Below are 14725 nucleotides of genomic sequence, written 5' to 3' on the forward strand. Positions count from 1 at the left end.
TGTAGACACCTCTTTGGAAGCAATTCCAGCTTCAATTCTTCTTGGTTGTCTCCACAAGCTTTGCAAACCTGGATTTGGACAGTTTATCCCATTAATCTTGGTCATCTCCACAAGCTTTGCAAACCTGGATTTGGAGATTCTATCCCATTGATCCTGGCAGGTCCTCTCACTCTCTGTCAGATTGGTTTGAAAGTTTCTCTAAACTGCCATGTTCTGGTCTCTCAGCAGGGTTTGGCTGGGCCACTCAAGGACACTCAGAGACTTGTTCTGAAGCCACTCTTGGTTTCTTGTGAACCATCACCCCAGTCTGAGGTTGCAGGTTTTCTTCAAGGCCCTCTCTGTACTTGGTCACATTCATCCTTCTGTCAACTCTGATCAGTCTTTCAGTTACTGTGGTTGTGAGAAGCCCATAACATGATGCTGCCACTGACGTGATTCATGGTAGGATGGTATTAGGCAGGTGATGAGTAGTGCTTAGTCTTCGCCAGACGTAATGCTTGAGTTTTGGCCAAAGAATTAAATATGAGTCCCTTCAGACTAGAGAGTCTTTCTCCTCATGATCTCACAGTTCATTAAATACTGTTTTGTAAACTCCAAATCGGGGTTAGCCGCTCTACCATAAATTGAGGTGGTCCATAAATAGAGGTTTGGAAAACAGCCACTCTACATAAACGCCTCATTGATGGAGTGCTGCTGAGATGGTTGTCCTTCTGACAGGAGTCCTGGTGGTTCCAAATTTCTTCCACTCCATGGTCATTGAGGCCCCTGTAGCTCCTGGGAACACTCACAACGTTACAAATGGTTTTATCCCCTGGCCCTGCTCTACACCTCACCACTGCTTGATCACAGAGGTCTACAGAGACTTCCTTGGAATTCATGGCTTCTTTATTTTTTTCCTGACATGAAGTCTAAATTATGGGATCTTCTGTACACAGGTGTCTCCCACTCTAAACTATGAGTACATCCAATCCATTCACTTTGACAGAGGTCGACTCCAGTCACGTTCTAGACACCTCTCAAGGAGAATTAAAGTAAACAGGGCCCACCTGACCACAATCTGGAGTGCCAAAGCAAAGAATTTGAATGCGCATTGTCACACACGTGCACATGGGAGGCAGTCTAAGGGCATATTTGGGGGTAAGATGCAGAGTCAGGGGTTGAAGAATGGTACTAATGCCTTTTCTCCATCTTCCACAAACCAGCAGAAGGAAAGCCCAACTAAGACTCCTCCCACTTCCGCTGCTACATCACGCCCTAATGCTGACCTCATTTCTGGCTGAGACTCCGCCTATTCCTGTCTTGCACCTATAAAAGTGCAGCACTTTGCAATTCTGTTGTTGTTTTTGGCTCAGTCTGTCATGATTACTTGTTTTCCTATTTTTGAGTGTATGTGAGAATATACGGGGTAGACCCCCTGCCAAATTGTTCTCTTTCTGTTTCTTCCACAGCATATAAAAGATATCTGTGTAAAGTTACATACGTACATTTGTAAACCTTTCTTTAGTACTTAGTTGTTGTACCATGTCAGCCATTATGGATGTGGTGACAGGTTAAGCAAAATGACACCTTTTATTGGCTAACTAGACAAATTACAAAATGCAAGCTTTTGAGGCAAATCAGGCCCCTTCTTCAGGCAAGATGTACTTCTCACCTAAACCTTTCTTGAAACACATTTTCACTTTGTCATTTTTGGGTTATTGAGTGCAGAGCGACAGGCACAAAATGGCAAATGTATCACTAAAATCAAATCTAAGTGTACAGAAAGTGAAGGGGTCTAAACAATTTGTGAATTCACTGTAGGTTGGGTGCCCAAAGAGAACACATAGAAGGCATTTTGACAAATAAACGATTAGGGAGACTAAGTTTGGCAAACTTAAAGACTCAGGAGTAGATACTCTTATTTTAACTACCAACAATCAAAACTCTTACCAATTAGGAAGATATTCACAGAGCATTGTGCTAAAGAAACTTTTGGAGTCTGTGGTTCAGCTAGGAGCTACATGTGGAAAGATCTCGAATGAGATCTGGTGCCACACAGAGGTGGCATGAGACCTGCAAGAAGAAAGATGAGTATCTCTATATGCAAGGGTCATCCATTGACTATCAAGTATTTGAGCTTAATGCATGCTGCTACCAGCTGAGTGACCCAAAAAGAGAAGTGACATGTGTCTGTCTTGGCTCATTGAATACAAGATATGCTGCTGCATTTTGAATCATCTGCAGTGGCCTGGTAGCACATTCAGCTACTCCTGCCTGGAAAGAATTCCAGTAGTCAAGACTGTGCCAAGAGCAGCACCTGAACTTGAAGAGGTTCTGCATGCTCTGTCAGGTATGGTCTGATCCTGCAGATGTTATAAAGAGTGCACCTGCATGAAAGAGGGACAGTTGTAAAATGATCAGTGAAGGATAGCTAGTTATTGATCATCGTCCTGTGGTTGCACATTGAACTGTTAGGTTTTAGTTATAATGAGGCAAGTATTGAATTGACAAACTGGATGGCACAACACAGAACTCCATCTTTTCTAATTGGAAAAGGTGTCCCCCTTCAGGCTTATTGAGACAAGCTGTGATTTTAGTGAAACTGCACAGGTCTCTGGAGGAACCAACAGGTAGAGATGAGTATCAGAGCATTCCATCTTCACAAAAAAGTGATTTTGGTGCATTGGCAATCCTAAACTGTCCCTAGTGTGTGCTTAGTGTGTGGGTGTGTGTGTGTTCCCTGTGGTGGGCTGGCACCCTGCCCAGGGATTTGTGCCTGCCTTGTGCCCTGTGCTGGCTGGGATTGGCTCCAGCAGACCCCGTGACCCTGTGTTAGGATTTAGCAGGTTGGAGGATGACTAACTGATATTGTATTATATTAATAGCTCCACCCATGCAGTAGTGAAACAGGACAAACTTTAAAAATCAATTAAAAAAATTTAATTCTGTCCAAGTGGAAGGTGGATATGCTGACATGTGAAACATTGCTACTGTATCTGATCGTGTTGAGCTCTGACGAGAGAGTGTCCCCCACATGGGGAGAAAAGCACATGGCCGTGATATCTCTGGAAATCAGCAACTACCCTCTAAAACACACATAGCTCTGATCTCTCTTTCAAAAACGTCAACCATTACTCCTTAACAATCTCTAGATGATAATGACTGCTGAACAAACAGGTATCACTAGCTAATTGGAGGTAACGAGAGGTGGAGCAACTCGAACAGGGGCCGCCATGTGAGTAAGGAGGGCCCCGTCCCCCTCTCCATGGCCTGCTGGGTTCAAGCAAATTATAGAACAAAATCCATTAAATATAGCGGATAGACATACAGACAAACATTGGATTTTATATATATATATATACAATAATATTATATTATATTATATTATATTATATTATATTATATTATATTATATTATATTATATTATATTACTAGCAACTTGCCGCGCACTACGCTGCACGTTGGATGACCACAGTTGAAGGACTCCCTTTTTAAACGCTGCTGCCAGTCGTGAACTGGGTCCTTCATCGCACCACATTTGATTTTTGTTGATTTGTTTCTTGCGAGCGACTGTCACGCCTTTGCCTCTTTGCTTCGTGATCACGCTGTAATGTGTCCTCTCTCGCAGCAGCAGGTTTAGTTGCATTTCGTTTCGGCATTGTTCCGTAAGGTCTCCTCCGTACAAGTGCACATGGGTAGCTGAAGACGGAAAGGCATAGTGGGCATAGTGAAACACACAAATTGGTGACCCGGGGAACCATCCGACTCAGACTCGGGCTTGAAATACTCAAATGCACATGTTATTTACAATTTAATTTTTTTTTTTGTTATGAATTTCCCCAAAAGAGTTGATCCCTGTAAATAGTTAATAGTATATCAACAATATACACTCACCTAAAGGATTATTAGGAACACCTGTTCAATTTCTCATTAATGCAATTATCTAATCAACCAATCACATGGCAGTTGCTTCAATGCATTTAGGGGTGTGGTCCTGGTCAAGACGATCTCCTGAACTCCAAACTGAATGTCAGAATGGGAAAGAAAGGTGATTTAAGCAATTTTGAGCGTGGCATGGTTGTTGGTGCCAGACGGGCCGGTTTGAGTATTTCACAATCTGCTCAGTTACTGGGATTTTCATGCACAACCATTTCTAGGGTTTACAAAGAATGGTGTGAAAAGGGAAAAACATCCAGTATGCGGCAGTCCTGTGGGCGAAAATGCCTTGTTGATGCTAGAGGTCAGAGGAGAATGGGCCGACTGATTCAAGCTGATAGAAGAGCACCTTTGACTGAAATAACCACTCGTTACAACCGAGGTATGCAGCAAAGCATTTGTGAAGGCACAACACGCACAACCTTGATGCCGATAGGCTACAACAGCAGAAGACCCCACCGGGCACCACTCATCTCCACTACAAATAGGAAAAAGAGGCTACAATTTGCACGAGCTCACCAAAATTGGACAGTTGAAGACTGGAAAAATGTTGCCTGGTCTGATGAGTCTCGATTTCTGTTTCAAATGGTAGAGTCAGAATTTGGCGTAAACAGAATGAGAACATGGATCCATCATGCCTTGTTACCACTGTGCAGGCTGGTGGTGGTGGTGTAATGGTGTGGGGGATGTTTTCTTGACACACTTTAGGCCCCTTAGTGCCAATTGGGCATCGTTTAAATGCCAAGGACTACCTGAGCATTGTTTCTGACCATGTCCATCCCTTCATGACCACCATGTACCCATCCTCTGATGGCTACTTCCAGTAGGATAATGCACCATGTCACAAAGCTCGAATCATTTCAAATTGGTTTCTTGAACATGACAATAAGTTCACTGTACTAAAATGGCCCCCACAGTCACCAGATCTCAACCCAATAGAGCATCTTTGGGATGTGGTGGAACGGGAGCTTCGTGCCCTGGATGTGCATCCCACAAATCTCCATCAACTGCAAGATGCTATCCTATCAATATGGGCCAACATTTGTAAAGAATGCTTTCAGCACCTTGTTGAATCAATGCCACGTAGAATTAAGGCAGTTCTGAAGGCGAAAGGGGGTCAAACACCGTATTAGTATGGTGTTCCTAATAATCCTTTAGGTGAGTGTAATCTGTTGTAGTACAGGCGTTAATTAGCGTCACACCTCATAACCTGCATACACCACATGTTTGGCTGTAACGCCAGAAGCACGGTGGACGCTATAAGGGTAGGTTATGGTTTCTGTTTCTTTCGTGATTTTTTTATTTCATTTTATTGATTATTTAATAGGCAGAGGGGAGAAGACGTTAATGTGACGCTCTGTCTATTTCTTTACTTTTGCTTTGAAAAGATTTTCGGGAACAGGAAAAATAAAAGCAAAGGGGAAAGAACGGAGGGGTGTAAGCAGGAATTTTGAGAGGGGATGGACTGGGGCTTTTCTACGGGCGGCTATACAGCCAAAAGGAACGCAGACCCGGACATGGACACGGACACCACGCTGGGCTTTTATTATATTATATTATATTATATTATATTATATTTTATTATATTATATTATATTAACCCTGTAATTATTTCTACTTTGTGTCCTATGCTTGATGGGACTCCTGATCCCTGCGACCCTACTCAAAATTAAGAGTGTTTAGTAAAATGACATCTCTCAGGGATTAATACAGTGTTTCATATACCCAAAAATGTTAAATTATATTATACCAGTAACTGCGCACTGCACGAATACACTTGACTTGAACATTCCTAGTTTTCATCCTCTTTCTCTGTACGTTTACCATTCGTTTGCTCAGAGGTTGATGCGCTTGCTTCTTCCTCAGCAGCTCCTCTTTTCTCCACCCAAGCGGCCTGCTTCTTCTCTTCTTTATTCGGCATCTTGCCTCGTTAAAATTGATTTAGTCAGCGTTTGTGTTGCAATTACTTAGTACGTTTTCTTTAATTTTTCACTAAAGCTGGTACTTAAGTCTTCAATCTGCTATAAGAATGATTTAAGATATGAAGAGGTAGGGGAAGTGACGGTGAAGGTGGTAGGGAATGAGAACGGCGCCCATACACATGCGCCACAAGGCCACCCTGCTGGTCGCTGCCGAGAGTTGATTCTACAATAAAATAAAAATAAAAAGAGGAATAACCTTCTGTGGTGGGCTGGCGCCCTGCCCAGGGTTTGTTTCCTGCCTTGCGCCCTGTGTTGGCTGAGATTGGCTCCAGCAGACCCCCGTGACCTTGTAGTTAGGATATAATGGGTTGGATAATGGATGGATGGATTGAATAACCTTGGAGGTCAATCATCACCCCGAAAGCGGATAGTAGACGTCACGTAGTATATGTGGACCAAATTTCATGTCAATAGGTCAAACGGTTTGTGAGCTACAGGTGATTGAAAATCCTGGACAGTCAAACAAACAGCTATGGTAGCGTATTATATAAGAAGATTATATTATATTATATTTGAAAAGGACTGGTAAGAAAAAAAAATAAAATGAAACATACATTTCTTTGGTTTTAATTGATGCGGGGTGATGTGATGAAAGAGGAAGTGTGAGTGTGAGATGCACGAGGAGGAGTAAAGGCACAGGAGCCACACAGACAGAGAGAGAGAGAGACGCCTTTAAAGACAGCACCGGACAGGAGGTGAGGAAGGTGCCCTGCAAATAACGGAAGAGTATGAGACGCAGGCCTTAGAGGAACACGTTTGTGAGCCAGAGCTCTAGTGTGAAGACATTCACACACACACACGTGGATACAGAGGAAAGGTGCTGACGGTACATGTAGGGCAAAAGATAGTGAATAGCTTTTAATGACTCTGCTGGCTGTCTATGACTGGTTTCCGTGGCCAATATAATGTTGTAACTTTTTTTGCTTTGGCTTACTTGTAGATAAGTTGTTTTGGAATAACTTTACACTTTCTCTGTTTTATCATTTAATTGAGGCCACAGGTTATTTTAGGCAGATATCATTGACCCGCGATAGCCGGCTGATGTGGCACATAGTCAAGTGTTGCTCCATGTGCAGATGGGACACATTGGACAACAAGCTGGCATCGAGCAGTAATGTAAAATTATGTTGGTCAAGTAAAGGAGAAATTCAAACCAGAATATTCAGCATAATAAAAATCTATATGTGACATCTTTCTTGACTGAAAGGCAACAGGGGTTTCTTATACATGTGTACTTTTTACAAATAAACTTGTTAGCAGAAACAATTTATTTGAGAAGCATACCGTATATCACAGTATAAGGTTACAGTCATATGAAAAAGTTTGGGAACCCCTCTCAGCCTGCATAATAATCGACTCTACTTTCAACAAAAAAGATAACAGCGGTATGTCTTTCATTTCCTAGGAACATCTGAGTCCTGGGGTGTTTTCCGAACAAAGATTTTTAGTGAAGCAGTGTTTAGTTGTATGAAATTAAATCAAATGTGCAAAACTGGCTGTGCAAAAATGTGGGTCCCCTTGTCATTTTGCTGATTTGAATGCCTGTCACTGCTCAATGCTGATTACTTGCAACACCAAATTGGTTGGATTAGCTTGTTAAGCCTTGAACTTCATAGACAGGAGTGTCCAATCATGAGAAAATGTATTTAAGGTGGTCAATTGTAAGTTATGCTTTCCTTTGACTCTCCTCTGAAGAGTGACAGACAGCATGGGATCCTCAAAGCAACTCTCAAAAGATCTGAAAACAAAGATTGTTAAGTCTCATGGTTTAGGGAAAGGCTACAAAAAGCAATCTCAGAGGTTTAAACTGTCAGTTTCAACTGTAAGGAATGGAATCAGGAAATGGAAGGCCACAGGCACAGTTGCTGTTAAACCCAGCAGGTCTGGCAGGCCAAGAAAAATACAGGAGCGGCATATGACAGGATTGTGAGAATGGTTACAGACAACCCACAGATCACCTCCAAAGACCTGCAAGAACATCTCGCTGCAGATGGTGTATCTGTACATTCTACAATTCAGTGCAATTTGCACAAAGAACATCTTTATGGCAGGGTGATGAGAAAGAAGCCCTTTCTGCACTCACACCACAAACAGAGTCGCTTGTTGTATGCCAATGCTCATTTAGACAAGCCAGATTCATTTTGGAACAAAGTGCTTTGGACTGATGAGACAAAAATTGAGTTATTTGGTCAGAACAAAAAGCACTTTGCATGTTGGAAGAACAACACCGCATTCCAAGAAAAACACCTGCTACCTCCTGTCAAATTTGGTGGAGGTTCCATCATGCTGTGGGGCTGTGTGGCTAGCTCAGAGACTGGGGCCCTTGTTAAAGTCGAGGGTCAGATGAATTTAACCCAATATCAACAAATTCTTCAGGATAATGTTCAAGCATCAGTCACAAAGTTGAAGTTACGCAGGGGTTGGATATTCCAACAAGACAATGACCCAAAACAAAGGCATTTTGTTACACTAAGTACAAAGGCATTCATGCAAAGGCAGAAGTACAATGTTCTCGAATGGCCGTCACAGTCCCCTGACTTGAATATCATTGAAAATCTATGGGATGATTTGAAGCAGGCTGTCCATGCTTGGCAGCCATCAAATTGAACTGAACTGGAGAGATGTTGTATGGAAGAATGGTCAGAAATACCTCCATCCAGAATCCAGACACTCATCAAAGGCTATAGGAGATGTCTATAGGCTGCTAGATTTGCTAAAGGAGGCTCAACTAAGTATTGATGTCATATCTCTGTTGGGGTGCCTACATTTACGCACCTTTCTAATTTTATTATGATGCATATTATATATTTTCTGTTAATCCAATAAACTTAATGTCACTGCTGAAATACTACTGTTTCTAAAAGGCATGTCAGATATTAAAAGGAAGTTGCTACTTTGAAAGCTCAGCCAATGAGAAACCAAAATCCAAAGAATTAAGAGGGGTTCCCAAACATTTTCCTATGACTGTGTACATCCTAGAAAAAGAAACAAATCCATACAGACGGAGTTGCCTGCCTGTTGTTCAGAGTAGACTTTTGCAGGGCCGCATTTGTTCTCGCAATGCCGAGATGAACGCGGGATCACTGATCTTACAAAGAGCCCGCTGTAATATTCCAGTCACCTGACTTGCTCAAAGACCCCTAATGGTATGAACACAAATTCCAGTATTCCAGTGAGGTGCATTAGCGTTGCGAGGAGTTAATGTCTGCCAGCAATGGACACTAAGCATGAAGCGTGTCTCTTGGAGGGCACCCACAAACGGTGGCCAGCCCACCTGACGACGTATTGATAAGCAGGGAGACGGCAAACAGACTGAGCTGCACAAATATGACACTCGAGCTTGGATGTGAACCCAGGTGCTGGGCACTATGAAGTGTTAACGCTGCATGTGATGTTTCTTTACCTCTGAAAATGAAATGAGAATAAGCACTATTGCCATGTAATTCTTAAAAAGCATTATCATTGCACAGTGACCATATTTCAGTAAAGAAACACAAAGTACAGCGTACTAACTTTTCAGCCAAGCACAAGTGTATTGTAACAATCTACCACCTCGGCTGAATCCTCTTTCCTCCTTTAATTTTTTAATTTTGTTTTTTTCCACAACATTCAAATGCGACCCAGAGATGCCAACATTTAAAGACACACTGTGTAGTCGAATGATAAAAGCCTGGCAGTCAAAATGCTAATTTTCTATGGTAATGTGGGTTGGCCCCCACAGAAATTCATGACAAGCAGCTTATCTCTGTTGAAGCTTTTCTACAAAACCCAGGCAGACAAACAGAGGAAATTAAATAAAAGTAGAAAGAAAAAAAAAAAAAGCAAGCCAGCCACGGTTTAACAAATGCAAGCAAATTATAATGTAAATTGGAACTTACCCTGCTGACTGCGCCTCTGTGCGTAGACTACCACCACTGCAGCTAACACCACACAGCAAGCCGATGTGACAATATTGGCCATCTGTTAGAGAAACGAAGAGGCTTGTTAGTGTGTTGCAAATGTGCAGGACTGAGGCAGCGCCAGCGATCCAGGAGTGAAACATTACTTGCCTTGAGTGTATCATCAGTGAAATCATCTCCACAAGGGAATTGTGTTATCACTAGCAGGCTTTAAAGAGACAGCATTATCAGCTAAGCCCCCACCCCCCACCCTCCGGCTCTTTTGTGTGACTCGGAGCATTGAGGGAAAGTCATTCAAAAACTAAAGAAGGACTTGGGCTGTTTGGGGGGGCTAAAAATGGAAGGCTTGGAGGGGCTCTAATGTATGTTCTGAACGATCCAAGTATTTAACTGGAATAACATACACCACTTTATACATATAGAAGGCTGGCTTTATTTTGTGTTGTTTTAGTCAACAGTTTTCTTTTTGTTAACACACAGGATTTGAAAGGTACACAAATAAAAATGGACAGATACGTAGACAGACAGGAAAAGCTTTATATTTCACTATGCAATTGATAGATAGATATGAAAAACATTATATGAGATATAACTGGCACCATACAGTGTTACACATAAATACATAATGTAGATAGACAGATAGATGGAAAGATAGGAAAGGTGCTTTATGAAACTAATACAATAATAATACTGAACAGAAAAAAAGAAATACCTACACCTTGATAGATAGATAGATAGATAGATAGATAGATAGATAGATAGATAGATGTGAAAGGCACTATATAACAGATAGATAGAGTGAAAGGCACTATATAAGATAGATAGATAGATAGATAGATAGATAGATAGATAGATAGATAGATAGATATGAAAGGCACTATATAACAGATAAATAGAGTGAAAGGCACTATATAAGATAGATAGATAGATAGATAGATAGATAGATAGATAGATAGATAGATAGATATGAAAGGCACTATATAACAGATAGATAGAGTGAAAGGCACTATATAAGATAGATAGATAGATAGATAGATATGAAAGGCACTATATAACAGATAGATAGAGTGAAAGGCACTATATAAGATAGATAGAGTGAAAAGCACTATATAAGATAGATACATACATAGATAGATATGAAAGGCACTATATAACAGATAGATAGAGTGAAAGGCACTAAATAAGATAGATAGATAGATAGATATGAAAGGCACTATATATCAGATAGATAGAGTGAAAGGCACTAAATAAGATAGATACATAGATAGATATGAAAGGCACTATATATCAGATAGATAGAGTGAAAGGCACTATATAAGATAGATAGATAGATAGATAAGGCACTATACATTAGAGATATATATTTTTAAAATAATCTTTATCCAATCAAATTAAAAAATACAAAACTTCAATATATTCAATTAACATACACTGAAAATTCTTTATAAAAGAAAAATATATTTTCAGTATTACTTTTTTAATTCCTTTAAATGAATTTCATAAGACACTCCGTCACATCTTCTTCCCCACACACATATTAACAAGCACAACATTTAATACATCAAACCTCTACCCCTTCTTCCTCTTCCCTGCTAGTCCCAAGAAGAGCGGCAAGGCAGATTCCAGGACCACAGGGGATGAGGTATGAGGAAAGATGAAAGGAGTTCAAACAGAGATTAAGATGAGACACGATTGAAGAGTTTAAAATTATTAAGCTAATTAGTCCAGTGGATCAAGACTGTGACTTTAATACAAATTCATCAAGAACATGAGGAAAAGTTAGAAACGTGTTAAGGGTAAATTTCACAAAAATGTCAGGAAATTTTTCTTCACGCAGACAATCACAGACACATGGAATAGGTGCCCAAGTAGTGTGGTGGACAGTAAGACTCTGGGGACATGGACATGGTCACTCTGGCAATTTTGCAGGAAATAGGCGGATAGGACTAGCGAGCTTTGTTGAGCTGAACAGCCTGTTCTCATCAAAGCCTTTTGTAAAGTTTCAAATGTCCACTTAATCCTACTCAGGACCAAATGAGCCTGTCTCATGGAGTCCAGGCCATTAGAAAGCCCACTCACATTCACACACACACACTCTCCCTCAAATTCAAGTATGCAATTGCCAGATAACCAACCATAAATATTTTTGGAAAGTAGCAGGAATACCTGACCACCTGGACACATGGAGACCATACAAAACAAAGATAGCAAAGGAGATCCTACAAAGACAAATGGAGGCCATGCAACATCCACACTGATAGTGACTGGTGTGTTGAATGCAGTGTTTTGAAGCTCTGAGACCACAGCCATAAGCACTGTGCCACTCTATGATAGAAGAATTTGATTTACATTGACAGTAAATAAAATCATTTTTTTGCAAGTATATTTTCAGAAAAATTTGCCATTTTGCAGTGTGTATTCATTTCCTGCTTCAATCAAATTAAGCTTCTGTTTGTAAATCAGATGAGCTGAATCTGTCAAAATGAAGGCTTTACATTTTCAGAATGTCATAAGCAAAAAGTAAGAGCAGCTTGCACTCTTTATGAAATAAATGGAGGAACTCATCTTTGATCGCATATTCCATTGTATTCTTAGGAACATTGATGACCTTTGCAAAATCTGCGATCGCTATCAAAATGTAACATGACTTTCAGGTGGCCGGCTATAAATGGAACACAGAAGAACGAAATCAGATACAATGAGAGCCCCTCGGAGTAGAATTACACCAGTGCCTGTAGAAAAGCCCACGTCTTATCATGCTGTGCAGTGCTGGAGCGAAACCTACACCTAACATCTTTCTTGCAGCTCCAGAAACAGACAGGCAGAAGCACAATGGAGAATTAATCAGCCTATGCATGAAGAGAGCCACCTAATTTGGGTTAATTCACTGCAAAACGTTCCATCTGGTAATTTGGCGGAACTACAAACCACGTTAATAAAGTTGATTGTCTGTTTTATCCTGCCACAAATATCGTTTAATGTGACAGCGTTCTACCAAGTGATTTTGTGAAAGTCACTCACCATTAGCGGAACTCATTGAATGTCACCATAAGGTGACTTCAGGAAACCAGCTCTTAATTTCCTTATTATGCCTCAGATTCATAAAGGAACATCTGCAGAACAAGTTAATCGACCTTTACCAGGGTTGGAACGGCCGTGCGCTTTTATTTCGTTTCATTTTGTTGGGATGGCACAAGGGTGCAGCGCTTAGTGATGTCACCTTGCAGATTCAGAGTGGAGCCAACACATTTTCCCAATTTCTGAGAACTCCAGTTTGTTCAAAACCCACAACCAAATATCATAATAAATATAATACAATTTATTTTTTGTATAGCCCAACATCACACAAGAAGTGCCGCAATGGGCTTGAACAGGCCCTGCCTCTTGACAGCCCCCCAGCCTTGACTCTCTAAGAAGACAAGGAAAAAACTCCCTAAAAAACCCTTGTAGGGAAAAAATGGAAGAGACTTGGGAAAGGCAGTTCAGAGAGAGACCCCTTTCCAGGTAGGTTGGGTGTGCAGTGGGTGTCAAAAAGAAGGGGGTCAATACAATAGACAACACAGAACAGAACACAAGTAATCCTCAATACAGTATAAAAATAAAAATATTACAAGTATAGAGCAGAATTTAACAGTAGATCATATCACATAATACGATTTGGATTTGTTTAGAGTCCTGGAGACCTCAAGCCATTAAGCTGACTCCCCCAATTGGCCATTCCACAGCTGAGATAGCTTTGGGCAGCCAATCCGATGAATGGACCCCTCTACCCAACGATTCCTGCGATCCTCCATCAGGGATGACTTTACCTTAGACATTCAACAACAAATAAGAAGTAAATACTGTCGGGTTGCTTTAGAAACAATTCTGTTGTGGTTTGTCACCAGACAAATATTTTACATCTGGATTCAGTGAGACTAGCACTTGCCTTATGTCCGTTGGTGCCAGTCTAAACAGCGGGTCTCACAAAATGGATTTAGGTGGTGTAATAACGGATAGAATGACTGATAATGGAGTTGCACTGGTGCCTAAAGGCCGCGTCACATTAGATGACTTTTCAGGTGATTTTCAGTCTTATCCTTCATTTTCATAATCTGAACGAGTCGGCAGCAGTCAGTGAGGTGTTCCCATGATTGACAGTCACATAATATGACATGCCCAGCGACTCACTACCAACTAGTCCAGGACTCGCCCCATCCGAATCAAACAGGATTGATTTGCAGACCAACATGCAAACACTATACAGGGAGCAGGCGTGGTGTGACCCCTGAACTGTTTAGTACGAGGCAGCAGTGCTAACACAGCGTATTTAGCAATTCTTAACAATATTTACATTAATTGTGGCCTTAAAGGAAATTGAGGAGAAAATATAGGCTGTCACAAAAGGAGGTGAGCAGGACTGTGTTTGAACGCCGGCTCTTAGTCGGTATATTTGACATGCCCAATGATTTTCAGTCAATTGACTTGGTCCGACATTAAGCTCTGCAACTGCGGCCAGCAAGTCGGTCATACGTCATGACTATTTGTCCTGTGGTCCATGATCTGCAGATTTTTTAAGTAATAGATTCCTATATTTTCATGATTATTTTGCCCAGACAAACAAGATGAACTTAAATAAAGGACACTTGCCTGGGTAGTTTAACATCAAAGTATTTTCTTTTACTGAATTGTATCACCTTAAAACATCTGTGCAAACAGAGCAGAAGACCAAGATGATGCCCGCATGAGGCTGTATTGTTTATTTTAATAGCCTGGGTAACGGACATACAAAAACAGATCGAAAACTGTGAGTGAAGTCATCCATTATATTCATAAGCAGGCAATCAAATGTGTGTAACATCACATGTTCTGAAACACCATGTGAAATGGTAAAATAAATAGGGCTTGTCCGAGCGACGTCAGGATAGGGCGAGAGCGACGTCAGGAAA

At 41.0% G+C, this 14725-nt stretch overlaps 1 protein-coding gene across 2 annotated transcripts in view; it reads right to left on the minus strand.

Annotated features, from left to right (window-relative positions):
- The window catches only part of cntfr (ciliary neurotrophic factor receptor), a 734458-nt gene that overhangs the window by 348622 nt on the left and 371111 nt on the right, over positions 1-14725 (minus strand). Inside the window, exons 1-2 of one of the 2 annotated variants that reach the window (XM_039759655.1) lie at positions 9948-9966; positions 9777-9858 (exon numbers count right to left, since the gene is read on the minus strand). In XM_039759655.1, the coding sequence (XP_039615589.1) occupies positions 9777-9858 (82 nt within the window). In that variant the 5' untranslated portion in view covers positions 9948-9966. Of the gene's footprint in view, positions 1-9776; positions 9859-9947; positions 9967-14725 lie in introns of those variants that run through there. The other variant, XM_039759654.1, reaches the window with a different exon arrangement.

This window comes from Polypterus senegalus, chromosome 7 (assembly GCF_016835505.1).
Source record: "Polypterus senegalus isolate Bchr_013 chromosome 7, ASM1683550v1, whole genome shotgun sequence".
Taxonomy (NCBI): Eukaryota; Metazoa; Chordata; class Cladistia; order Polypteriformes; family Polypteridae; genus Polypterus; species Polypterus senegalus.